Raw genomic sequence first — 27,886 nt, 5'->3', positions numbered from 1 at the left:
TGGATTCAGGATATCTTCTTTTGCCGTAAGTAGAGACAAACTGTATGTATCCAGATTTACTTCCCTCATTGATTGCATGATGATGTCAGTTTTTTAATGATTATTTCCAATCCTTAGATGCAGAAAGTGACTACAATAACCTTTGCTCATACAGCAGATCTCGTTATTGCAGCAGCTATATGTCCCCCTGAAAGATTAAAATAGCCAGCATTTGTCAATTGTGTGCAAACCCTTAGGAAGCTTAGAAAAAAACAAACATAAGCCACTCCTGCTCAGAATAGCGGTTTGCATTGTTTCAAAGGTTAACGACAGACAAGTCCCACCCATTCAATTAAAATTAATAACACAATACTGAATTAATGCTTTATTTTGCATGAACAATAAATAACAAAAATAAATACATGTTTTAATCTAATGTTTATATAAGCATTTTACGATCATTTAATCAATCTATGCGAGTAATGTATTATATCACATGTGTTTATGCTCACAAACATGAATCATTTTGAGTTAGGGAGGTATGGAACATATTCAGAAATGTTAATTTATTCTTAAAAGTTATTGTATCCTTGCTGTATTTTGTCAATGCAAACACAAATAAATAACTAAAAAACAGAATCTATAAAAAAAGTAACGGCCAACTCTCAGCCAATAGCAGCACTCCTCGCGTGTGACGTAAATTGCATGCGCCGCATATCCACACACGACACCGGCTTCGTGTGATTTTTCTGTCGAGTGTAAATATGTCAACTGTCGAAGAAATTGAGGAATAAGCTCGTTTATCGTTTGTATTAATATCTCGTTTTTATTATATTTAGTGTGTTATTAGGTTAGCGCTGTTATAGTTTTAATTTGTGACCCACGTGGGCACATTGATGACATTTCGTGTGTGCTTTAGTTAATGACAGTGGTCTTCAAAGGATAGCCTTTACAGTTTGTGTTAGATCTCCCTCAAGTCCGAGTCGGGATGAAGTGTCACTATGAGGTGCTGGGCGTTAAAAAAGACGCGTCGGACGACGAACTGAAAAAGTCTTATAGGAAATTAGCCTTGAAATGGCACCCAGGTATTTGATTTCATCTAAGTTAATCTATTCCATAATTGTCCCATTTTATTATGAGGCTGTTGGTGTCGTCTCGTATTTGCACGTGTTCTCTAACAATTCCTCAGCGATGATCTGTCAAGTCAAGTGCTGTTAATTATAGGACTTACGTCAGTTTAATAATGTATCATATTCTTTATTCTGATTCTAGACAAGAACTTGGATAACGCAGATGAGGCTGCAGAGCAGTTCAAACTGATCCAGGCTGCATATGATGTTCTGAGTGATCCACAGGAGAGAGCCTGGTAAGACCTACAACAAACCCTGTGAAAAAAACAACACCACTGTGTTTCACAGACAGGGCTTAGATTAAGCCAGGATTAGGCCTTAGTTCAACTAGGACATTTAAGTAGCTTTTATAAATGTGCCTTAGGAAAAAACATTACTGGTGTGAATCTTGAGACAAAACAATGGCACTGACATTTTAAGATGTGTCACTGCAAGTTGCTTTCAGTTAAAACAGCTCAAACATGCATTTTAGTTTGGGTTTGGTATGTTCACCAAATTAGGGCCCTGTGATTTCTTTTTTTCCCTAGTTCCTTTTTTTCTTTCTGGACTCAGATTTAATGGTTAAATTATATGTTAGTAATAAAAAATCATGTATAATCAATTGAAACCATGAAACCTATACAGTTAAAAATGTAACAAAACTAAAATTTTAGGGCCCTATGAAATAGCCTACATTTAATTTTTCCCAAATTCTGTGTTTTCCTCTTTAATTTTAAGGATTCCAACCTATCAAAAAGCATTATATGCCTTCATTAAACTTTTACTGCCTAATAGTTTATAACATTTTTTTTTCTTACAATAATAGGGCCCTATGATTTATTTATTTATTTTTATTTAGAAATTCTGTATTTTATTTGTTCTGGATTTTTGATTTAGCCTAATACAAATTGATGATCAAAAACTGTGGTAATCAAATGAAGGCATGGAACTTTGACCATTTTTTTATTCTGTTAAAATGTAAGCAAATAAAAAATGAAAATTCCTTTTATTTTTTTGACAAACAAAATGCTGCACAACAAGGGTTAAAACTCCCTTGTGTGAAAAAAAAAAATCAGAATTGCGAGATAAAAATTCTTAGGCTCCAGGGTTATGATGCAAAATGCAAATTGCCTTATTGTAGTGCCACATAGTGTCAGGGACTGAGAATTTGCAAGTCATGTTTGTGAAAACTAAAAACAAGTAAATGAATAAATCCAGCTGTTGGAATCCATTCCCTCCCCCATGGTGAGAGTTGTTGATTCTATCCTGTATGGGGATCTTAACCAGTATCAGTTTGGTAAATATTAGAACTTCCTTGTACAAGAAACATGGTGTGCACAGAATCAGATGGTGAGAAAATGTCCAGTTTTCAGTGAGTAATTCATTCCAGTGTGTGTTTAGCTTCAAAGCCACAAACTCTCTCGTATTCAGTTATTGACTTTGAGCAGTTCGACCTTCGCCACTCAGCCGTGTGAAATACTTTTAGACTTGGTTTTCTTCTGTTGTTTCTCTCTCAAACTTCAACCAGAACTTGGTACAAGTTGGTGTCATCTTTGTTAGTCTTAATATCACTATGTGTGTGTGTGTTTTCTGTGCACATACAACTCACTGATCCTAATGTGTGTGCACAAACTTCACGTCGTAAGGATTTCATACAAAAATGTTTTTAGTCTATTTGAGCTTCTCTTAAACTGATCCTGAGTAATTAATAGTTTTCACGTGACGTCACACCCTTATAGGAACATCCACCTGGAGGGAAAAACAAGGATTTCCTTCACTGCCCGCCAGTCATTTTGACAGGTTTTTAGTAAGTACTAATGTACAGTAATATTGAAAGACCAAATTCAATATACACCTGGCCTTATTGACGATGCATACTTTGTCCAGGCAAGCAGATCAACACAGACTATAAATGCAACACGTTTTCTCGTTAAGCGTTTTTTTAATTTTTTTTATCGAAAACCATTATAAAGAAAATATGTTGCGTTCATATTGTGGGCTCATTTGCTCGCCTGTATAGAGTATGCATCATCAAAAAGGTGTAAACTGAATTTGATCTTTTAATATCACTATTTTAGTGTAAAGTAAGGCGCTTGATCAGCCTTTAATTCCTTTAAAACGGTCTTTCTACGTAGCAGTTTTTAAAGACAGTTGGCATTTTACAATTTTATTTCCCTTTATCGGTAAGAGCTACTATTGAGAGAGAGAGAGATTCTGCTGCTCAATAAAAAAGGAAATGGGATATTAATGTTGTTGCTGTTCAACTGGGGAGTCCATCGTGGCGGAGAAAATTAATCGCAGATGAAGGTTTTAATCACAGGTTTGAATGTAATCCCTGATTTGTTAATTAAGAGGTGTAACAAAACTCGATTTAAAATAAAACCCAGATCAACAAATTCTTGATTAGCATTAAACTTTGCTTAATTCAATCCTTATTGGTGCAGCCCACACAAAGTGTTTTTCACGTTAAGCGTTTGGAACGGTCTGCTGTTTTGAGTGGTTGAAATACTGCAGCAGGTGCTGTATATGGATCACAACTACATAAAACTTGCATCTTGTTCACATATTTTTGTTTTTGAGATGGATAACTGACAGATTTCTGCTGCAGTTCTATGGCTGGTTTGCCCCCCAGGGGTCCACAACAACACGTAACTAACAACTATAAATTCTGACTCTTTGACAAGAAATTCTCACATAGTCTTTTTAAAAGACCAAAGCGTTCTTCAAGCTGCAGCTCTTTCATTTCGAGTATGTCATTTTCAGCTTGTGGCGCTAGTTAAAGGGTTAGAGGAGTAGTTCACACCAATGTTAACATAACATTCTTAAATTCTCATCCTCATGTTGTTCCAAACCACTGTGTTTTTTCCATTGAACACAAAAAGGTGAATTTTTAAATGGCTATTGTACATATGGTGGTATGGATGGACTACTTTTGTGGAGCTTTTTGACAGAACCGGCTGCTGCTGTTGTATACAAAAGAGCTTCTTCAAAATTCTCCTTTTGTGTTCTATGGAAAAAATAACAGCATATGGGCTTGGAATGACAGGGAGAAGTATCTAATGTTATTGTTGCAAATTCTGCTTATCTACATGGGCTATCTGCCTAACAGAAATGAGGATTTGTCAAAACTGTGAACTGGGCTCAAAATTGCAAACAAATCAGTAATATAATATGAAAAACAAATATATTGAATATACATTTTAAAAATATATATACTTGCAGCGTATGCCATTGCTGAATTTATAGCCATTATTTCTTTATAAATTCCAGCTTTTATTGCAAAAGTATTGCAAATATATGGCAACAGTAATTCATTACATAGTTGTTGTTATAACTTATATCAATAAAAACTACTGTTGTTTTCTGACACGTTATCGCTATAGTATGTGGGACTAATTACCAGTAATACTAATCAGTTTTTGTCCGTTAGCATACTAAAATGGCTGGTTGAAATGAACAGTCTTCATTATACATCTATTAATATTGAATTGTTAATATGGCTGTTACTTTTGTTTTAAGGTATGATAACCACCGAGAGGCGCTGCTGAAAGGGGGAGTCAGCGGAGAGTACCAGGACGACAGCATTGATCTGGTGCAGTTCTTCACTGTCACCTGTTACTCGGGATATGGAGATGACGAACAGGTGAATATTAAAATGTATTTTTAGTTGGTCAATAACCGCATACCTAGGTGTCCGTTCATCCTTTTTTTCATTAAAAATAGATAAATGGACAATGCAACATTTTCAATGTATAGCACATATGTATGGAAGCTTGTTTCCACCACAGAATGAAAAAGTATAAATTGTTTATCTCACAATTCTGACCTTTTTCTTGCGATTGTGCTCTTGCGATTGTGCTCGAACTCTATTCTTTCAAATCAGACTTTATGACGCGCAATTGCAAGTTTACATCTCAATTCTGACGTTTTTTATCCGCAATTTCGAGCTTATCTAGAAAACTCACAATTCTGACATTTTTTTCTCGCAATTGCAAATGTATATTTTGCAATTCTGCCTTGTGAACTATAAACTGGCAATGCAAGTTAAAATGTCTGAATTGGAAAAATAGGAAAAATGTGGGGGAAACAAGCTTCCATACATATGTCTGCCATTGATATTAAAGGAAAAAAACCTAAACCAGTTAATATACTGCTTAACATTTGCAATTTGTAAAGTGGACACCATCATGTACCACTGGAGGGCAGTAGAAGTTCATGTTGAAAATGCACTGCAATCCAAGTCTTGCTTTCAGTTTGGAGTGATTCAGATTATTAATTGTCGAAATTGATGTTATGTGTTTTTATTTTGTCTCTGTAGGGCTTTTACACTGTATACAGGAACCTGTTTGAGTCTATTGTAAAGGAGGAGATGGAGCACAGTAAAGATGAAGAAGACGAGGAGGATGAGTTTCCCTCATTTGGAGACTCTCAGAGTGACTATGACACTGTATGTAGACACTAGCACACATTATTACAGCTTTTACTCAGTTATGTCCTGACAAATTTTGGGTGGGAGGCATGAGATTATTATGGTTTGAGCAGCAAGTTGTTGGTCAGAGAGAAATATGGTAACGAGGACAGCTGTTTATCCACCCCATGATTCATTGCAGAATGAGTAGAAACTTCTGCAGACCTTTAACAGAGGGTCGTCTTGCATCTGTGGTCAAAGCTGGCCTTTAGCTGGTTTGCTTTTATCAAAATGTCCTTCCAGAAATGAGCTGTTCATCGTTTCAGATGAGTAGTTCTTAGTGTCTTTGAAAAAAGTATATATACTTGAAACTACTAGTTTCCATTCGGTTCTTAGCCTCAGCAGTGCAGATGGAACAGCACGCTCAAATACTTTAATAGTGTTTCCTGCACTCTAATAATCTACAGATACAAAGCAGATTGTTTTTGGAGTTTGGATCTTGCATTCTGAATCTGAATTAAATTTGATGATTGGAAGTTGCAACATCATGCAAAAATAATAAATAGACAAAATAACTATCTATTGCGATTAACTCGCCGGTTACACACTACATCAAAAACAGTGTCACCAGTGTAGTGTGATTTGCAAATTAAATGACTCATACTTCTGTTGAAAAGTTTGGGGTCAAAAGACAGTAAAGACATTTATAAAGTTACAAAAAGATTTCTATTGGATTTCTAACTTTGTTCATCAAAGAATCCTGAAAAAAAACAACTATAATGGTTTTCACAAAAATATTATGCAGAAAAAACTATTTCAACATTTATAATAATAAAAAAAATGTTTCTTGAGCAGCATATCAGTATGATTTCTGAAGTATCATGTGACACTTAAGGCACTTTGCATCACTGGAATAAATTACACTTTGAAATGTATTAAAATGGAAAACATTTATTTTGTATTGAAATAATATTTCACAATGTTACTGTTTTTACTGTATTTTTGATCTAATACAATTCAGCCTTTGTGAACAGAAGAGACATCTTTTAAAAATTATTAAAAAATCTGACCAACCCCAAACTTTTAAATGGTACTGTACATGATTCTGACTCTTTTGAGCTGGCTCTTTTTAGTGAATCGTTCAAAAATGATTCTGTTATCAGTTTGAATCAGTCTGAAGACACAAACTTCTTCAAGTACTCATAAAATTGTTTATGGAAGCTTTAAAGAATTGGAATCAGAACCAGAATCGTTAGAAAACTGAACAAACCTTGAGACGAAATTGAGAGACGTTTCTTTTTGATGAATTGTTTAAAAAAGATGATTTTGAGATGGTTTGTTCGAGAGATATGTATAGATTGTACCATGACAACACTTGAATGCCCAAACATAGCATCAGAGTTCTTCAGGGGGTCTAGTGCATTTTAGACCTTTCAGCCAAATGAGACTGTGGATTATTAACTTAGATAAATGGAACACGAAAGCATTCCCATCTAAATACTTGTCCAAATAAGCTAGTACAGGTAACAGTAGGATGGCAGTATTTTGTATCTAAAAATACATTTCAGATTGTTCGATAAAAGAGGGGGAAAATCTTGACTGAAGACTTCACATTTGGTTCAAGCTATCCAGCATCTCCTTTAGTAGTCGAGAATATTTTCTCCAGGGTCTGAACAATAAAGTTCACCCACTCCAGTTAGACCTAAAGGCTCTTAAGTGATCTAAACCATTTCCCTTTCTCAGTGTGGCCCGTATCTGCACTTTACCTAATGGAGGTTTGGGAGTCATTTGTCATTAGTGGAGGCCTGCAAGAAGCAGATGAAATGAGGATGACTGTACAAGCCTCTTCATATTTTTGTTAAAAGGGTGAAGCATCCAGGAAGTTTATCCAGAAAGTTGTATAGTATTAGGTTCTCTTCACATTTGGCTCTGGTTTTTCTCTAAATTTTGTCTCCCTGGTGCTCTCAGGTGGTGCATTTATTCTACGGCTACTGGCAGAGCTTCTGTACGCGCAAAAACTTTGCGTGGAAGGAGGAATACGACACGCGACAGGCCTCCAACCGTTGGGAGAAGAGAGCCATGGAGAAAGAGAACAAGAAAACCAGGGACAAGGCCAGGAAAGAGCACAGCGAGCTGGTGCGGTCACTGGTGGCCTTTGTCCGAAAACGTGACAAGCGCGTTCAGGCCCATAAGAAACTGGTGGAAGAGCAGAATGCGGAGAAGGCCAAGAAAGCTGAAGAGCTGAGGAGAAAACAGAAGCTCGACCAGGCCAAGTGAGTGAGATTAGCCCATTTTAGGGGGCTGGGTGATATGGTGGCATATTTTGTCCATGCAACGGTAAAAATGTGTCAACTGGGAGAGATATTTAGCTTTATATGGATAGCTATATAGATACAGCCCCACAGTCATGTAAAACCTTGAAATATCAGAGCTTTTGCATTAAAAAATAAAAAAGTTCACCAAAGCTGCATTTATTTGATCAGCCATTACTCCAGTCTTTAGTGTCACATGATCTTTCATATATATATATATATATATATATATATATATATATATATATATATATATATTGTCCACTTAATTTTAGCTGATTTAGTTTAAAGTTATATTTTATGTAAGTAAAATATAACTTATTTTAAAACATTTTGTATGCAAACTTGTATGTCAGGTCTTAAAGTGACAGCAGCCTAATAAACCTGATGGTGTCTTTGTCATTAATGTTGATCAAAGAACAAACGACAAAAAGAAAATGACTCAGTGAAAAATCACTTTTATAGCTTTAATAAGGATTAATCTATATATCATTTATGCAGCGAAGATTGTAAAGTGTTGGATTATTCAGTTTCTGTATATTTACCTGTTAAGAGTGCGCGGTTTATCTATCAATCAAATGTGCGTGAAAGTTGTTAGTTTCTACAGTAACAGGAATAAATTAACAGTAATTTATTCCTGTGATGGCAAAGCTGAATTTTCAGCATCATTACTCCAGTCTTTAGTGTCACATGATCTTTCAGAATCATTCTAATGTGCTGATTTATGTGCCATTAGGCTGGCGGAAGGCTATAAGGAACAGAGTTGGGCCGCCATGTCAGAGCTGGAGAAAGAACTGCAGCAGATGGAAGCAGAGTACGGTCTAGAGTTTGGTGACGTATCAGAGAGTGAAGAGGACGAGGAGGAGGAGGTGGAAAACGGGCAGGAGAGGGCAAACGTAGATGGGGGAGGTGAGTTCTGATGACGTACACGTATACTTGAGTGGATTCTGGGTACAGGAGGTAACAGGTTCAGGGACCAGTCAAAGATTCAATGCTCATTATTTTGACACTGAACAAAGTATCAGTCCCGCAACACCCAAAACATTTTTTTTGTATTTGTATAAAACTGTATTTTAAATCTATGCCGTGACTTTTAAGTGTGATATCAGTGTCCAAATATTTGTAGATGTCACTATATAAATAGACAGGACAAGTCAGAATCTGTGATTCATACATAATGCAATGATGCACAGAGCGTCACCAAGTCATGAAAAATACCTTAATCATACTGTAAAACATTGGTGAGTAATGGACGGAACGTATCTAACAGCTGCTTGACCTTTGTCAGATGCGGTGCAGGCAGATGGTGCCGCGGAAATGGACGACTATTATGATGACCTGTATTGCCCTGCCTGTGACAAATCTTTCAAATCCGATAAAGCGTGAGTGAACGGAGCAGAGTGAACACGTGCACAGCACCCCTCATATTTTTAAGTCGGCCACTTCACAAATTAATAAACGTTATGTAATTTTTTAGTTCAGGTCTGTAGTTGGTTTACTTTTATGAAGTAAAAAAAAATACACTACCATTCTACAGTTGTTTTTTTAAATCTCTTCTGCTGACCAAGGTTGCATTTATTAGATCAAAATTGCAGTAGAAACTGCAATATTGTGAGATATTATTAGAATTAAAAATAACTGTTTTCTATTTTAATGTATTTTAAAGTGTAATTTATTCCTGTGATGCAAAGCTGATGTGATGCATCATTACTTCAGTCTTCAGTGTCACATGATCTTTCAGAAATCATTCTAATATGCTGATTTGGTGCTCGGGTAATATTTTTTATTATTATTACCAATGTTGAAAACAGTTGAAACCATGATACATTTTTTTTTTTTTGATAAATAGAAAGTTCAACTGAACAGCATTTCATTAGAAATGCTTTAAATAGAAATATTTTGTAGCATTCATTTCATACTGTAACTTGTGATCAATTTAATAAATAAAAAAATCAAACCTTTGAATGGTAGTGTAGATGGACGCAACACTAACATTAATGTAGACATTTAATGATTTAGAATTTTTTTCTTAGGTGTTGTTTTTCTACTTAAGCCTACATGTTTTATTAATTCATTTAACAATCACAAACAAACAGCATGTTTTGAACTAATTTACATTACATGCATATCATTTAGCAGTATAATCTGTTTCTCTCATATCAGCATGAAAAACCATGAGAAGTCCAAAAAACACAGAGAGATGGTGGCATTGCTACGGCAACAGCTGGAGAAGGAAGACAAGTCGCTGAGTCAGAACTCTGTGGAGAGAGAGGAGGAAGAGGACGACGATGATGATAGTGATGAACTTGGTGGCACACCAAGACAAAAGTAAACCATAGCTCTAGAGATCTGCTCTTCGAATATAATTTGTTTGTTTTGCTATTATAGTATTTCACAATATATGCCTGATTTATAAGCGTCTACTTTGTCACATGCTAATGTAAAAAGATTATTAATAATATTAATGTTAAAATCAATAGGATAGATCATGCATAATGTCATGACATTTTCTTTACTAGTTATGTAATAAATAAAGGAGTTTGTAGAACATCTATAAGTTTGTGTACTTAAACGAGGCATCTGGTGGCATTATTGGCTGTTCCTGTCCACTGATTGGTTCATTTGATTACAGATTGTCTAAAAGGCAGAAGAAAAAGAAACGGCAGCAGAAAACCGTAACTGTAAGTCACTGAAATCTAACCTCAGAGGTATTTGAATTGGCTAGACTTGATCCAGTAAAATAAAAATTTTCTAATACGGTTGTTCTGTAGAACCTCCCAGAAGACCCCGAGATGGACAGTCCAGTCCAACGGTCCACAGAAGAGCGTCCCCCACCTGCACCTGATTCGGGCAGCAACGAGGATGCCCCAGTCCCCTCTGAGGGCCCAGATGAGAATCTAAAACCAGAGGGATGTGAACCCGCAAACCAAAAAAGGTGCCTCTCACATGCCTGTTTAACTATCCACCGGTTTAAAATGTTATGTTGTTATAAAGTCCTCTGTATATTGATATGAACTGAGATTAACTCTTAATGTCACATTATACAGCTCTGAAAAGTCAAAAGGGAAGAAAGGTGGAAAAGACTCTAAAAAGAACAGCAAACCACATGGCAGTGTAGAAGTTCCTCAAGAGGTGTGTACTGTACTTACGTTAGCATGTGTATGTGTGTGTACATGTGAGCAAGCAGCCACTCTATGGCATTACAGCTGTTTTATAATCATCATCCAGTCATATACAACTTCATATGACTTATTATAACACGATTTTCTATAATCATCTATAATTGAATAAAATGTATGCATATGACAGCTTTGTTTATTCTCATTCTGATTGGTGTAATAAAGTAGTTCTACACACTGTTGAAATAAATAAATAAACTAGTATAAATGAAATAATTATTCTTCCCATGCTTGTAATGAAGAAGTGCTTATCAATCAAAAGAAAAGCTTGAAAGACTCCCTGTAGTTTTCCATCAAAATAAAAGTTGATGGTTTAATGAGGAAATTAAGACCCATAAAAATTTGTATTTTAATTTTACATTTGTTTTACAATTTTTTTATTATTATTATTATTTCTTGGATTTTTTTTATTATACAGGGAAATATTACAGTAATTTTTCTTTTGTTTTGTTTTTTGGTAATTCTTATATTTTTATATTTTTATTTAGTAGTATATATCAACATGGCTATAAAATACTACTACTACTACTACTAATAGTAATAATAATAATAATTATTATTATTATGCCATATTGATATATAATCACAACATGTTGGCTAAATTGTGCAGCCCTACAAACAAGCACAGCAGATTTTTTTTTAATTACATTTTAATCTCAGTTTTTATCAGAAAAATCGTAATTCAATTTATATCCCCCCCCCCCAAATGAGTTAATTATCGCTCTCAGAAATGTCTGTCAACAATTGGTGACAGTAAAGCTTAATGTAACCTTTTCTCAATGTTTTTTCTGCTCCTTATAGAAGGAAGTGAACCTGCGCTGTGTGACCTGTCAGTATGAATTTGCCACCAGGAATAAACTTTTCGATCACCTGAAGACCACAGGCCACGCCACTGCCGTGTCTAGTAACGCTGCACAAACGTGCAAGAAAAAGAAGGACACCAGGAAGAACAGATAACCGAGAGGCAAACTGAAAGACTGAAGCCCCTCTGACTGTACGCTTGTCCAAGAAAACCTCTTTTGATGGCATGCAGTTGTGCAACCATCAGGGAGTGCGTTTATGGGCCTGCGTGTCTTTTTGTCCCTATGAGAATGAATTTGTGCCCTGTGGGCTGACATTTCTTTTGTAATGCACCGTATGCCAAAAGATTTCCCTAGAACTGCCATTTATTCCTACCATAATTGATGCATAATCTGGTGCGTCAGAGCGGTTCCGTAGGAGAATGAGACTTCTATTGAGTAGACTGTGCATATGTCGTTTTTTTTAGGAAATTTGTTTTCTAAAATTCGTTTGTTTTAGTAATTATGATGGCACGTTTTATGTCACATTTAGTTGCATTTTCAAAGTGACCATTCCAAAGTGGTAAACTGTAAAATGCAACGTGAGGAATAAAACTCCACTGGATGTTTTGAACATGGATGTTTTTGACATTTTCATTTTATTGGAAATGTTTTGGAAGGTGGAACTTCTGTTTGGAGAAATGCGCTATGAACTGCAAAATCTCACAACAATGTTATTATTAGTAATAAGACCATTGGGTTTAAGATTGTAAAGAGGTAAAAGCTAAACATTCACATATGTTTCATGTACCACGTGTGTAACGGGTCAGCTGCAGTATAAAAAGGCTTAGTGTTATGCAAAACAATACCAGAGGATTTCCAGAAAAGGATCGCAAAAAGAACTAGAAAAAAAACACTGGATGCTTGTTTAATAAACAGTTGCTGTCTTTGCAGGACAAAAATATCCTTCTCTTCATATAACGTATTAAGAGACAACACAGATTTATTTATGACTATGCTTGCCTTAATGGTATAAGCTATGAATGTCACTTGAACTGGCTCTGATTTGAATTTAATCCCATCATAAATCTCCAAACATGTTTTATGTATTCACAACAGTGTCGTTTTAGACACAACCCTGCAGTTGATGTATATGTAAAAAGCTACAGGCATTTGTAGAAATCTCAATCTTTTTTTTAAGTCTACAAATGTGCTTTAGTCTTTATTTAGCATTGCAAGAAATCATCATTTGTTAGATACTTTTCACTTTTTTCAGCCCTGAAAACAATTCCCTTATTGGAAAGGTACTTTGTACCAGATTATGAGTTTGTTGCATAAGGAAATCTTTCTATTCTGACAGTATAAAATCAATATAAACTTGGTAAGATGTATCTGTACCTGTAAAACAACACAAACCTGTTACACCGGGTATATCATGGTGTATTGTTAGAAGATAATTCTGAGATAATAGTGTCAAATATATAATGAAATAATTTTAATAATTGTTAAATTACTTTATTACATGAAGGTAAGATGACTAGAATTATTCATGTTTTTCTCCACGTCTCCAAAAAGATTTGAGAGTAGAACTGGTCCCAGTTTTTGAAACTTCTAAAAAGATCTGGTGTTAGATGGTCAGTCAAGTGCTTATAAGTACCTTATAGTGAATACGTGCTTATAAGAGCTTATGATGAAAATGCTATGTTTCTGAAGTATAGTATACACAAATCAGTAACTGATAAGAACCGTTCTTGACGCAAGGTGTGAAAAATGTGCTAGTTGCCTTTAGTGGTCTTTAGATTAACTGCCCAGACCTGTTCTGTAATGTGAAATTTTCCAGATAAAATGTAAGTCAATGTGTCTTCATCATGCTCTGCATGTCTTATCTTCTCTCCATGTAGTTGAGCACTGCCTGGTTGAATACAGCGAGGAAGAAGTCTGCGTCGTCTTTAGTTATGCACATGGGAGGCTTGATCCTGAAAGTCTGGGGGTGGAAAGAAAAATAATTTTCTTTTTGGGGTGAACTGTTCCCTTAAGTGTACATTCATTGCTTACTGTGACTATTTCTATAAGTTCAGACAAGCAGGATTCCTGAGGTATTGAGCGACCATGCCACTACAGGACCGAAGCGAATCCCTGGAATACCTTTTCCATTGCACAACATTCCCCAGCTATACACCTCATGCATTCATGTTCCATCTCTGCACGAATCACTTTACATATAGACCCTGTCACCTCGCCTACCTGTCCGTACAGTCCCCCTTTTCCAATCAGCACGCCCATGTCTTTAGTGTCCTCGAAGATCTCAGCCATGGCCTCTCGAGGGAGCGGGTCTCTGGTGACCTAGACATGGGTTTGAGAGAAATGTCAAAGTGGGTTTTAAGAGAGCGATTTCAAGTATGCTGCTTGATTAAACATGTTTTTGGTTAGAAAATGTAATTGAATTTAATCACCCTTATGTCATTCCAAACTTATGTGACTTTCTTTTGTTGGTACTTAAAGGAAATGTTTGGAAAAATGAAATTAAAGGGATACTCCACTCTAAAATGAAAATTGTCATCATATACTGTACTCACCCTCATGTTGTTTCAAACCTGTATTAATTTCTTTCTTCTGCTGAACAGAAAGGAAGATATTTAGAAGAATGTCAGTAACCAGACAGTTTTTGGTACCATTGACTTCCATAGTAGGAAAAAAATATACTATGAAAGTCAATGGTACCAAAAACTGTCTGGTTACTGACATTCTTCTAAATATCTTCCTTTCTGTTCAGCAGAAGAAAGAAATTCATACAGGTTTGAAACAACATGTGGGTGAGTAAATTATGACAGAATTTTCATTTTAGAGTGGAGTATCCCTTTAAGTAATTATAATTAAAGTGATAAAGAACTGCCAAGCTTTAATCTTTGCTCTGTTTTACACACACACACAGACACAGAAAGTGAAATGAAACAATATTACAGTGCTTTTTTGAGCTTGGCTAAAGTCCCCTTCCACTTTCATTAAATGGAAAACAGCAGCTTTGACTTTCAGCAAAATATCTCCTTTCATGTTTAATGAAAGAAAGTCAAATAGGTTTTAGAAAAACAAGAAAGTGAGTGAATGTTCTTTTTTAAGCACTTCTTCCACTCAGTGAGTTTCCATTTTAATAGCACGGAAATCTGCTGAAATGTCACTGAAGCGTACTTTGTGTGTCTGTATTATCTTTCTAGACACATCCTCAAACAGTTTCCAGTAAATAGCCATAGGTAAGAGAGGTTCGCTGGGTGTTTTTAACTCCGGCAGAGAGCGGAGTGTATTTCTGGGAATGTTCAAACATGCTGTCTCATTGCTATCTGCTGTAGTTAATGACTAACAAGTTTTGTTGCTCATTCCCTGTGAGGAAAATGACATACACTCACAACAAACACTCTGAATCATTAACTATTCCATCTGGAGCTAAAGTAACTCCTACATTCGACTCTTCTCGTACCTCAAGGTCAAGAAACCATGATTGCTCTGCAAATAAAGTTTAATGAAGTGAATGCACAATCACAAAGCTTAAGGATTTTCACATTGATTTCTGAAGCGAGCAAAAGCCTGAGGTGTCATTGGGATTGACATTCACAAAACAAGAGGGTTTAAGACATTTAAAGCTGAAGCGTGTTGTTTTTTATGTGGATACTATTGCATCTGCATTTGTCTCTTCATGAATTTTATTCTGAGCTCCTTTTAGAAGAAAAGCTGCAGTAGTTTGTGCTTAATGCACTTATACCTGAAAGGTAAAAGTGAGGTTACAGCATCAGATGAGAGGCAGTTTCCATCATTAAAGCTGTACACAGTGGGACACGTGTACCGCCAGATGTCTTTGTGTATTCAAGGCATGAGTTCAGGTGGAACGAAATGTCTTTACTAAAGATCCTTCAGCTGACAAATATGTACTCCATGCTGTTTTCGTAAGATGGGGAGTTTGTACCTACAGATACTTGGTGAAATTGGGCAGAAATGTAGGCTAGTTTCTATAACAAATACATGTATAGACTCGCTTCATTCATTCTTTTTAAGATAGGGTAACATATAAAGATATGATATCATATAAAGATAATAATAAATGGTTTGTATTCTTACAAATTATTAATCCCAATCATATACTGCAGGTCATAAGTACACATATTATTGTAGATAATCTTTTATTGGATGTATGTGAAGCAGACAGATTGAATGCATGTAACTTTCATTCGTTCACCTTGTCTTTGACCATCTCCACCCCGATTTGAAGACCTTTTCCCCTCACGTCGCCGATGATCTCGTACTTGTCCCGGAGTTTGGCCAGTTCGGTCAGAAGGTATGTCCCCACATCAGCACTGTTCTCCTGCATCTTGTCTTCTTTTATTGTCTGAAAGCAACATACAGCTTTCAATTTCAATTTATTAGCTAGTATGGATCATTTAATACTTCAAATAATGCAGTTCCATCCATCCATCATTATACTATTATTCTAGTTTATTTATTATCTCATTTAAAATGACATTTTAAGTATTCACTATTGCTGATACCAGATATTTTATGATGTACATTATTGTAGTAGTTTATAATCAGTGCTAGGTAGATTACTTAATCAGTCTTACTGATTATAAATTACATGACAAAAAAAATGTAGGTGGTAATGTAATCTATTAGCTTTCAACTTTTCAACAATATTCAACAATATCCTCTGAGTGTGCAGTAGGCATTTTTAAGAAAATAAAATGAAGAATTAGAGAGAATCAATAAATTTGTCTGATTGATATGCAATTGTAATCAATAAAAAAGATAACCGTATTCTCATACGAGCATTTTAAAATGAAATATAATCTAATTACAAGTACTTCATTTTTGGAATCTGATTATGTAATCCAGTCATCCAGATTACATGTATTCAGTTACTATACCTAGCACTGTTTACTCACTCACAACTATGTAGATACCATAATAATTATTTACCATAATACCACATCTCTTATTTTATTTTTGTTCTAGTTTATAATTTATCACACTTAAAATGACATTTTATGTAATCACAATTGCTGACACCAAAACTAAATAAATAAAACTAACAGTATACAGTACTAACAACTAAAAAGTCAAATGATCTGTACTTACATCTAGCACTGATGAGGCGACCGCACAGGCTAATGGGTTTCCTCCGAATGTGTTGAAATGAACTCCCTTCGCAAATGATCTGGCAATCTCTGCAAAATACGCAAATCACATTATATCAATGCTGAAAACAACAATCAATGCATAACACACTCATGACAAGATGCTTTAAGTTTTTAGGTTTTATTTATTTTGTTGTCAGAAATGTATTTTTTAGATGCGTTCAAACTTTTCAGGGTGTATGTGACTTAACACAATTCTCTCTCTCTCTCTCTCTCTCTCTCTCTCTCTCTCTCTCTCTCTCTCTCTCTCTCTCTCTCTCTCTCTCTCTCTCTCTCTCTCTCTCTCTCTCTCTCTCTCTCTCTCTCTCTCTCTCTCTCTCTCTCTCTCTCTCTCTCTCTCTCTCTCTCTCTCTCTCTCTCTCTCTCTCTCTCTCTCTCTCTCTCTCTCTCTCTCTCTCTCTCTCTCTCTCTCTCTCTCTCTCTCTCTCTCTCTCTCTCTCTCTCTCTCTCAGCTTCTCAGAGGATGAAGAGCGAACAGCGAGAGCCAGAGGACCAATTAGAGTGAATGAAAAACTAGGAAAGTGAGCAGTGGCACTCCAGCCTGCTTTCAATGTTCAAGTATGTGGGACTAATGAGGAATTTGAACTCATTATTTGATCCACATGTGTAAATGAGGTGAATGTGGACCTGTGGTACCACATTAGGAGCGCTATTTCAAATAAAACTTTCTTTAAAAAAAAGAATATCCAGCATTTAACACAGAGCTTTACAATATGCAATACTCAACCAGAGATTTTTAATGTCACAAAGCGTTGAGGTGAACACAACGTTGAGCCTATTAATGCAACATGAGAGAGATTTAATTTATAATTTGTGGTTCATTTTGTTCAGATAATATTTTAATTGACTGCCACGCGGGGAACTTAAATTCGAACTGACTACTGGGTTCATAGCGCTGCTTCCTGTTTCACCGTTGCCTTTTCTGCATAGCCCCTCATTAAACTTTGAAGAATAAGACTCAGTGTGTGTGTATCTCCACGTCTAAAGGCAGTTCAATTAGACTATGAATGCAAACTTGCTAAAACAGAATACATTTTAAAAACCCACTGACAGCTTAAATGAGCAAATCACACAATAAGTTAATCAGAATTTGGCTGATTTAACAGTAATAGGCACTAGCCTCACCTTCTGTGGTGACTAAAGCCCCCATCGGGAAGCCATTCGCAATGCCCTTTGCCATGGTAACCATGTCTGGAATGACATTATGTCCTTGGAAACCCCAAAAGTGGCTCCCTGTGCGGCCAAAGCCAGTCTGGACCTAAAAGAACCAAAAGTACCAATAAAAAAAATAAATAACTTTTTTCACACTGTAATTGTGATTTTTCAAAGTTGTAAGTACAAAGATTAGTGGAGTATGTTTTTCAAGAAAATACTTAAACATTTAATTTTTAATTCACTGTCACTTGCCATTTCTTTGTTATTATTTGTGAAATTTACTAGCAATTTACAGTGAAAATTGTTCAAAGTAAATCTTACACCAAAAAACTATTGCAGTGCAGGAATCAAGCAAGTATTTACATATCACAAAGGCATAAAACAAAATAAAACAATTGATTCAATTTTGGAAGTGTTTTTGTGTACAATTATTTTTTTTTTATTAATTATTCTGCGTACCTCAGTTTTTGCATCGTTCTTCTGTTGAAATGGGCTGTTTGGTAATTGCATAGTAATAATATAGTAATATTTTTTCAGTATGCATGCCTGGAGAGTATGCAAATTATGTGAGCATGGAATACCTGGACAACTTTTGTCAAATTGTATGATATACAACAAAGTGTTATGATTCCTATTTCGTGTTCCCTTTTTTGTGTGTTAGGACACTTATTTTGATATGTTATTCCTGTTCTCATGGTTTCTGTGTTTTACTTCCTGTGTTAGCCTTGTTTCCTTAGTCCCTGGCTTGTTTCCATAGTTACTCTCTTTAATCTCATTAGCTACTAATCACTTTCACCTGTTCCTTGTTCAAGCCGTTGGTTATCTTGTGCATTTAAACACCAGTGTTGTCTGGTGTTGTCCTTGTTCATTCAATACAGTATAAATGTGTGTAGTATGAATGTAATCCGGACGTACTACATTCGCCATGTTGTCATTATTATGTGAACTACCAGCTACAGTTGCATTGCTTCACAGCCATTCACAAATCCTCTCCCAGGGCCTCATGGGATAGTAAAGTGTCCATCTTAAGAACACTTCAGAATCTTGCCGGAAGTAGTAAGTAATCTGAGGACTTTTGCCTACTGTTTTATGAGTACTGTGAATTCAGACCTACTGCCTACTATATAGTAGGGGAGTATGCGATTTCAGATGCAGCCTAGGGTTTGTTTTTAAAAAAATATAAGAGTGATAATTCTGAGTCATCTCTACTATCTGAAGCACCAACCATGCACGTTTGGCTTCACTGATGTACAGAATAGGATTTACTAGCAAATTCTTCAGACCTCATCCGCTATACAGATTCCTCCTTTCTCCCGAACAAGCTGATAGGAGTCTTTCAGGTAGTTTTTTGGAAACTGAACAGCCCCACCAACACCCTGCAGAAAGATGAAAATCATGATATAACTTGTCACATGTTAATATTTGAGGACAATGAGCTTGTTAGTGGTATTTTGTTTTTACAACAGTACACTAACATATCGCATATTTGTTGATTTTAGTCAGGGCTGGCAAAATATGCAATAAATCTAAAAATGCAGACAGAATGTAAAGTATTGACAGACTTCACTTCCATGGATGCTGCTGGCCTGTTTATTTAATTACACTTGGATGAAAATGGAAGCAGTTACTGATCAGAATCATTTTATATAATTAAAAACATTAAATGCAATCTTCCATTAACTAGACTGTGCTACAATATACATAATACAGCAAAATACTGACATCCTGCTTTGAAAATGCGAGTTATTTGCACTTATGTTGTACTAACTAATTTATTACATCTTTTAGCAAAGTGCTGGGTAATGGATGTGGTCTTGTTTGTCAGCTAAAATGCCACTTATCATGTGAACGACGCAAATTACTCAATACTTGCAACTGGACAAGAACTGTGTTAGTTGAAGTATATTAAACTACAGCAGTTTCCGTGCTGATCTTTTAGGACACGCAGTTTATATTTTCAGAGCATTTGTTTGTTAATATAATTACATTTACACAGATTCAGTGTAATGTATGGTGTAATAAAACCTGGATGGGTTCTGCAAAGAAGGCAGCAATACGATTGGAAACAGTTGTAGCAAGCATCTCTTTGAGCTGATTGATATACATATCATTCGCCTGACAGTGACCTGAGGACAGACAGAAACAGAGATTCGCAATCTATGATGATACATGACATTTGTGCTAACAATTGAATAAGACCTAGATTTGATGAAAATGCGAGTGGTGCTTGTGCAGAACTTGCTGCAACAGTGCTAGGCCTTGTGAGTGGTTGCCAGGGTGTTGCTAAGATGTTCTGAGTGGTTTTAAAGTCCAACTGAAATCAAAATTGACCCTATTTACTTTGTTAGCGCATATTACTAGTCTTGTGGTGAAAAATCAATCCGTGCAAGTTAATACACAGAAAAAAATTGTTTGCCGTCGTAATCTTTAATCAAAGTCTGAAAAGTTACTTCCGGTGTGGAATGGCGTTCCTTCTCTGATGATGTAGGTTTGACGGCTTGGGTTGGGAAACGCTTAACCACTCCCCTCAAACCGTTAGTGTGTTATGAGCAGAGATGGAGAGGAGGAGCGCTAGAGTAAAACCCTGCCCTCTGTTCAATATTCCTTTTCACTGGGAAATACGTCACAACACTGGACTTTTTGTTTGTTTTTTTCAGTAACATAGACATAAAGAAAAAATATATATTTATGGTAACACTATAGTTCAGGGTTAATATAACCATTAACTTGCTGCTTCTTAGCATGGATATTACTAGGAAATTGGCTGTTTATTAGTACTTCTAAAGCACATATTAATTCCTTATTCTACATTCCTTAATCCTACCTAAATTTAACAACTACCTTACTAACTATTGATAAGCAGTAATTAGGAGTTTGAGGCAAAAGTCATAGTTAATAGTGAGAATTGGACCCTAATCTAAAGTGTGACAATATTTATAGTATATATATTTGTTACGTTTGGGTTAAGGTTAGGCTGTAGATTTCTAATATATTATTAGCTTTATATAAAAACTGTAGAAGTCGATGATATGTCCTCATTATGCTAATTTGTGTGAGTTTGTACCTGGGGAGCAGCTGCATTCTCGGATGGTTTGAACTGGAGAGTCTCTACAGTGGCTTCCTCCCCAGAGGCCGCTGAACACATCGGGACACATGGTCTACAATCAACACAACCCACATAGGAAATAAAACTCACAAAATGTATCAAAGTTTTGCAAGACAGATCTCACAACTCAAACACATACAGTTTTAAAACCTGCTTTTCAAATATGAAAATGCACTATATTCTCAGATTTTTTCTTTTTTTTCTTTTCTTTTTTTTACTTGAGAATCAGACTTTACATTTTTTTTCTTGTTTAAATTAAATTATAAACCTCACTAAATGTTATGCTTAAACCAAGAAAAAAAAAACTATTTGCTACTAAGAAAAATAAACTTAATTCAAGAAAAACTTCATATATAAACTGATTTTTAGATATTTTAATTCTTTAAAAAAAAAAGAAAAAGCACTTTCTAAGAAAATGTTTGGAGTTCTTTTTTTCCTTTATTTTCTTTTTGCAATGGCACTTAAAGGTAGGGTAGGTCGGATTTTTATAAAAAACTTTTTTTCAGATTTGTTTAAACTGTCTTTATATACCAATACATAATTAAAATGTAAGTGCTCTGAAAAAGAGAGTATAAAAATCGAGTGACTGTAGACCTTTTAATCTGCAATAAACACAGCTCATTATTTACATTCGGGACGAAACAATTGATTGGTTTGGGCGACTGTCACTCACTCTCGCAACCATGGCTACCACCCCTGTTGCTACCAGATCTGCCCATATGCGCGCGCACCCGTTTGATTTGAGTGCAAGAGAGACGCGGAACCTACGAAGAGTAAAATTATGGCAGAGAAAGAGCATTCAAAATTCAAAGCACCTGCATATGCAGTCAGCGAAGGCAAACAAGGCAAAAACTACTTCCTCGGACCCTGGTTGCCCGCACTCTTGAACGACCTCCTCTGCTTCGCCCTCGACCCCAGACCTGTCCTCGAACCGACGAAGCGGTACTTGTCTCCAGAGTGTAGTCCTCATTAGAGTCAACAATGTTTTCCTCATGGAAACTCGCAAAACACCGTATATGTTATGAATCTTACACGAAATTCACCTTCATCACAGTTTAACTGATGGTAATGGAAAAACGTGTATCAATGAATGCACGAACCTGTTCAATGAACCTGTTTTTAGCTTTGCCTTATAAATATAGCTTGTTACCTATAGCCTAAATATAGCTCGTTACCAAATCAAACAAAATATATTTTAAACTTTACCAGTATCGATATGCTAGCTCGATAGTGAGTACTAAAAGAAATCTTATTTGTTTATATTTATAGTGGTAAAGTTAGGTATTTTATTACATGTGATTCTGACATGATGTCACTGCATGCACTGCACTCCTTCCTGTCCACTCGTCTCAGGTAAATAAATGCGTCTTCCAGCTGAGCCTGAGCGTTTGGCGTCGCGCGTTCATGTGTTTTGGGGGCGTGGCTTTGGAAGGAGCTCAGAAGGGAGGGGGTGGAGTGAATGGAAATAATTAGCTGTGTTTACAACTGTCGTGAGAGGTCTACAGACACTCGATTTTTATACTCTCTTTTTCAGAGTACTTACATTTTAATTATGTATTGGTATATAAAGACAGTTTAAACAAATTTGGAATGTTTCTTTTTTTTTAGAAAATCCTACCTACCCTGCCTTTAAATCATTAAATAAAAGGCTGAAATAAAATATATTAATATTATGTATGGGTCAGATAATTATGCAAGCTTGTTTCCGCCACGGAAACAAAAATACAAAAGGAATTTTTTTTTTTTATCACAATTCTGACTTTTCAACACAAAAGTCATATTTACTTTTTGTATTTTTTTTATTCTGTGGAAACAGGTTTCCATAAATATCAATTTCTCAGAATTCAGTTGTGAGTTATAAAGTTTGAATTGTGAGATAATAACTTACAATTGCGAGAGAAATGTTATAATTACATTTCAAGTTTATGTTTTGCAATTCTGACTTTATTTCTTAGAATTGCAGCTATATTTCTCAGAATTGCAAATTTATATTTAGATTGCAATTCGGACTTTATAACTCGCATTTGCGAAAAATAAATATGTCAAATTGTGAGATTAAAAACTTGCAATTACCTTCTGTATTTGTTTTATTCCAAGGCGGAAACAAGCTTCCACAGATATCATCTTATGTACTGGGTTGTTATTCAAACCTCATGAGTTCTGACAGTAATTCTGTTACTTTTGCATTAAACACATACACCAAAATAACTTCTGATGTTTCCTCTTATAATTTGGTTTGTGGACTTGATACCGAGGAATATCACATTATAAAGCAGGTAGCTGACAGAAGGAGAGATGTGTGGGTGTGAGATGTACATTATGGCAGCCCAGAGAAGAGGGGATGGGATATTTGTAATCTGCGTTGGACGTCAGACCTGTCGCTTGTGGACTGCCACCATGATAAGAACCCCTGCGCACACAAACACAAATGATGCAGTGATTACTGTATCTATGGTTGAACAGGGCTGACACTTGAACTGACACCAACAGATTGCCCAAGAACTCGTCTTCCATTTGTTCAGATATTGGAAAGATTTATTGGCAAATAAGTTCAATCACCTGAGAGTGATGACGTCAAAATTTCCTGTGTGAAGTCGGGCCATTAGCACTGCAAGGTCATTCGCCTCCGAGCCACTGTTGGTAAAATACACAACCTAGAAAAAAAGACCATCACAATATTACAAAGGGAAATATATGTAAAGTATTTTAAAACATTTAAAACATTTTCTGCATGCATACATTTATCATTTAAAAGTTTTGTGTCCGTAGGTAGTTATTCTAATAGTTTTGAAATTAGTCTCTTCTGTTCACCAAGGCTGCATTTATTTTAATCTAAAATACAGTAAAAACTGTTATACTGTGAAATTATTATAATTTAAAATAAGTGTTTTCTATTTGAATGTATTTTAAAATGTAATTTATTCCTGTGATGCAAAGCTGAATTTTCAGCATCGTTACTCCAGTCTTCAGTGTCACATGATCCTTCAGAAATCATTCCAATAATTCTAATATGCTGGTTTCTTATTATTATCAATGTTGTAAACAGTTGTGCTGCTTAATATTTTTGTGGAAACCGTGATACATTTTTTCATGGTTCTTTGATTAATAAAAAAATGAACAGCATTTATTTAAAATATAAATCATTTGTGACATTATAAATGTATTTACTGTCACGTTTGATTATTTTAATGCATCCTAGCTGAATAAAAGTATTAATTTATTTTTCTTTCTTTTTTTATTTAAAAAAAAGCCCCTTTCCTATGATATAAAGGCAGCTATATATTGGCATGTTTAAAGACCCATTTCATCCACATTATTTTTAACGTTAGAGCTTCTGGTGTCATTCGCTTCCAGTTATTTTTAGCTGTTTAAAACTGTTTATGCAGCTTGATATCACAAACTGGCATTTCTTACCATATTATTTAAAGGGATAATTCACCCAAAAATGAAAATTTTGTCATTAATTACTCACCCTCATGTCGTTCCAAGACCTTCATTCATCTTCAGAACACAAATGAAGATATTTTTGATTAAATCCGAGTTTCTGACCCCCCATAGACTGCAACGTTATTACCACTTTCAGGCCAGAAAGGTAGTAAAGACATCATTAAAATAGTACATGTGACTACAGTGGTTCAACCTTAATGTTACGAAGTGACGAGAAAACTTTTTGTGTGCAAAAAGCAAACAATTTCCTCTCTTCCATGTCAGTCTCTGACGCTGTTCATGTATAAACAGTGCAGCGCTTCCGGGTTCTACGTCAGAACGCCGGCTCGGTATTGACCGGCTCCTGCGTCAGCATCGCACGTATGCGACTATTTTAAAGATGTCTTTACTACCTTTCTGGGCCTTGAAAGTGGTTATGTCTATAGGGGGGTCAGAAAGCTCTCAGATTTCATCTAAAATATCTTCATTTGTGTTCTGAAGATGAACAAAGGTCTTATGGATTTGAAGCAACATGAGGGTGAGTAAATGATGACAGACTTTTAATTTTTGGGTGAACTATTCCTTTAAATGTATTGTTGTAATTGTAAACACACTGATGTGTAGCACAAACGGTTTACCATTTACTGCATTGTGCTATTTTCTTCGTATTTACCTACAGCGGCTAATGAATCAAAAGTATCCAAAAAATAGCTTACTTTCACGTTGCAAAATAAGGTGGATACTGTATTTTTTTTTAAATATATATAACATAATTTGGACAATATTTAATTTGTATCAATTTCCCTATTTTTTTGTATCTTCAATAAAAATAATTAATCTAATTTCCAACATTAGAAAGCACAATGAAATGTAATAGCATCAATTTCTGTATATTTATCATTTCTTTATTATATAAGGATGTGATCCTTTGATTTGTTTTATTGTTATTTATTGATTAATAATAACATTTTGCTTATGGTTTTATTTTTTTATATATCAATCATTCAATTTTATTTCATTTACAGTATATTATATTTTTAGTACATTTCCTAAGACAAAACAACCCGGACCCCAGTTTGAAATCCGGCTGTGCTCAACCTTCCACTTCCAGCAATGAAAACATACCTTCAGCGGGTCTGGCAAAAGGGAGGCAAGTTTCTCTGCATACTCCTGCATTTGTGGGTACACGTAGATGGGTGTTGTGTGCCATAGACGCCTTAACTGTTTCTCGGCTGCCTGTGTCACTTTCCTGCAACCACATTCAAACTTCTGATTCGATTTTAGAACTAACACCACTTCATAAACAAAAACTAAGCCCATGTAAAAGCTCAGGGCAATAACATGCAGAAACAAGTACACAAATATTAATCTAATTGCAGTCATTTATTTAATTTCAAGCAAACTATAATGCACAATCATGAAATAAACAAATAAAGATGTTGCATGGCAACAAATTGAACCTTACGGGTTACAGTGTCCTACACTGACGGTGGCCACCCCCGCAAACAAGTCCAGATAGCGTCTTCCATCCACATCCCACAGCCACTGCATGTAACCCTGGTTTATGAAGACTGGCTTCTTGTAATATGTGACCTTCATGGTCATGGGGTTGCAGATGTGTTTCCTAATCTCTAGTAAACGGCCTTTAGACATGCCCTATAGGAGAATTCATTCATGCTTAAAGATAAACTGATTTCTCTGTGTATTTGATGATTTGATTTCTCCATGTGAATTATTATGAATGCCCCCAGACATTAACTTCTTACCTGATATGGCTCAGGTTTATAGTCACATGGGGGAATCTGGGGGAGGACAGGTGGTGTGTGTTTCACTGCTGATTTTTGACATAGCACACCTGGGGAGAGGTACACTTTAGTGCTTAGAAATGCATAGGGACAGTTCTATCTGTCTGTCTGTCTGTCTGTCTGTCTGTCTGTCAACGTGAAAGAAGTTTGTTTGAAGTCTTTGCAAATTTATTAAAAATAAAAAACGGGAAAAAACACATGTACATAAGTATTCACAGCCTTTGCCATGACACTCAAAATTGAGCTCAGGTGCATCCTGTTTTCAGTGATCAACCTTGAGATGTTTCTTGATTTGACATGATTTGGAAAGGCACACACCTGTCTATATAAGGTATCACAGTTAACAGTGCATGTCAGAGCACAAACCAAGCCATGAAGTCCAAGGAAATGTCTGTAGACCTCCGAGACAGGATTGTATCGAGGCACAGATCTGGGGAAAGATACAGAAAAGTTTCTGCAGCATTGAAGGTCCCAATAAGCACAGTGGCCTCCATCATCTGTAAATGGAAGAAGTTTGGAACCAAGTTTGAAACCTGCTCCAGAGCGCTCTGGACCTCAGACTGGGGCGACGGTTCTTCTTCCAATAGTACAGCGACCCTAAGCACACAGCCAGGATAACAAAGGAGTGGATGTGAACTCTGTGAATGCGTGGCCCACCCAGAGCCCAGACTTGAATATGATTGAACATCTCTGGAGAGATCTGAAAATGTCTGTGCACTGACGCTCCCCATCTAACCTGATGGAGCGTGAAAGGTTCTGCAAAGAAGAATGGGAGAAACTGCCCAAAAAATAGGTGTGCCAAGCTTTTAGCATCATACTCAAAAAGACTTGAGGCTGTAATTGGTGCCAAAGGTGCTTCAACAAAGTATTGAGCAAAGGCTGTACTTGTACAGATTGTTTTTTTATATATAAATTTGCAAAGATTTCAAATAAAGTTCTTTCATGTTGTCATTTTGGGTTATTGTTTGTAGAATTTTGAGGAAAATAATAAATGTAATACATTTTTGGAATAATACTTTAACATAGCCTAACAAAATGAAGTGCTGTAAATACTTTCCGGATGCACTGTTGATAGATCCAGAACCAAATCAGAGCAAACGCAGAGTTATTCGTCCTTTTTTGTTATGACAGGACCGTTATGGTCGGAGTATAAATACGCAACACAGTTATGCAAAACTTTACACGAATGTTCCGGTCACTTTAAATGTGGAGACAAAAACACTGCATTCTTACCGCCTTCTTTGTGGAATTCCACACAAACGTTCACTGATTTCCACGAATCCGTTTTCCCCAACACAGACGGGCCGTGCAGCCGAGAACAAACTTTATGCATTATAACTGTTTTCAGAACAATTCTTCTGCAACGAATCTAAAATGTAAGTGTCGACAAGCGGTGAATTCTTCCCCAAAGAGTGCTCGGGGAGGGTCGGGCTCAACCAATGACGTGT

The 27,886-nt window shown here is 35.9% G+C and overlaps 2 protein-coding genes across 4 annotated transcripts; one reads left to right on the top strand and one right to left on the bottom strand.

Annotated features, from left to right (window-relative positions):
* Positions 1 to 659: 659 nt before the first annotated feature.
* On the top strand, positions 660 to 13,631 carry dnajc21 (DnaJ heat shock protein family (Hsp40) member C21). 2 transcript variants are annotated; one of them, XM_081390196.1, is made up of 12 exons: positions 687 to 1,064; positions 1,252 to 1,345; positions 4,608 to 4,731; positions 5,407 to 5,535; positions 7,465 to 7,769; positions 8,545 to 8,717; positions 9,097 to 9,190; positions 9,972 to 10,136; positions 10,441 to 10,489; positions 10,580 to 10,743; positions 10,856 to 10,940; positions 11,789 to 13,631. In XM_081390196.1, the coding sequence occupies exons 1-12, from the start codon at positions 968 to 970 to the stop codon at positions 11,942 to 11,944; spliced, it is 1,635 nt and encodes a 544-aa protein (XP_081246322.1). In that variant the 5' UTR covers positions 687 to 967; the 3' UTR covers positions 11,945 to 13,631. The 2 variants fall into 2 exon arrangements, with proteins under 2 accessions (XP_081246323.1, XP_081246322.1); XM_081390197.1 differs by lacking the exon at positions 10,856 to 10,940 and having other exon boundaries at positions 660 to 1,064; positions 11,789 to 12,405.
* On the bottom strand, positions 12,414 to 27,886 carry agxt2 (alanine--glyoxylate aminotransferase 2). 2 transcript variants are annotated; one of them, XM_081390198.1, is made up of 14 exons: positions 27,672 to 27,886; positions 26,400 to 26,488; positions 26,099 to 26,289; positions 25,759 to 25,882; positions 23,767 to 23,861; positions 23,524 to 23,617; positions 21,166 to 21,259; positions 20,127 to 20,227; positions 19,385 to 19,477; positions 18,072 to 18,204; positions 16,888 to 16,976; positions 15,992 to 16,141; positions 14,011 to 14,109; positions 12,414 to 13,750 (listed from the first exon to the last, which is right to left on the bottom strand). In XM_081390198.1, exons 1-14 carry the CDS (start codon positions 27,769 to 27,771, stop codon positions 13,649 to 13,651), a joined length of 1,554 nt encoding a protein of 517 aa, XP_081246324.1. In that variant the 5' UTR covers positions 27,772 to 27,886; the 3' UTR covers positions 12,414 to 13,648. The 2 variants fall into 2 exon arrangements, with proteins under 2 accessions (XP_081246324.1, XP_081246325.1); XM_081390199.1 differs by lacking the exon at positions 27,672 to 27,886 and adding an exon at positions 27,492 to 27,550.

This window comes from Scardinius erythrophthalmus (assembly GCF_964197995.2).
Source record: "Scardinius erythrophthalmus genome assembly, chromosome: 17".
In the NCBI taxonomy this organism is placed as follows: Eukaryota; Metazoa; Chordata; class Actinopteri; order Cypriniformes; family Leuciscidae; genus Scardinius; species Scardinius erythrophthalmus.
Note: the sequence above shows the minus strand (reverse complement) of the source record. Positions and strands in the feature narration are given on the sequence as shown.

Excerpts from the sequence above, each read along its gene's own strand:
- dnajc21 (XM_081390196.1), top strand. The coding sequence starts at position 968 with ATGAAGTGTCACTATGAGGTGCTGGGCGTTAAAAAAGACGCGTCGGAC. Across the intron at positions 1,346-4,607 it reads GATCCACAGGAGAGAGCCTG|GTATGATAACCACCGAGAGG; the intron begins GTAAGACCTACA and ends TTTTGTTTTAAG. Across the intron at positions 9,191-9,971 it reads TCTTTCAAATCCGATAAAGC|CATGAAAAACCATGAGAAGT; the intron begins GTGAGTGAACGG and ends CTCTCATATCAG.
- agxt2 (XM_081390198.1), bottom strand. The coding sequence starts at position 27,771 with ATGCATAAAGTTTGTTCTCGGCTGCACGGCCCGTCTGTGTTGGGGAAA. Across the intron at positions 23,618-23,766 it reads TTTGACGTCATCACTCTCAG|GGGTTCTTATCATGGTGGCA; the intron begins GTGATTGAACTT and ends TTGTGTGCGCAG. Across the intron at positions 13,751-14,010 it reads AAGGGGGACTGTACGGACAG|ACTTTCAGGATCAAGCCTCC; the intron begins GTAGGCGAGGTG and ends TTCCACCCCCAG.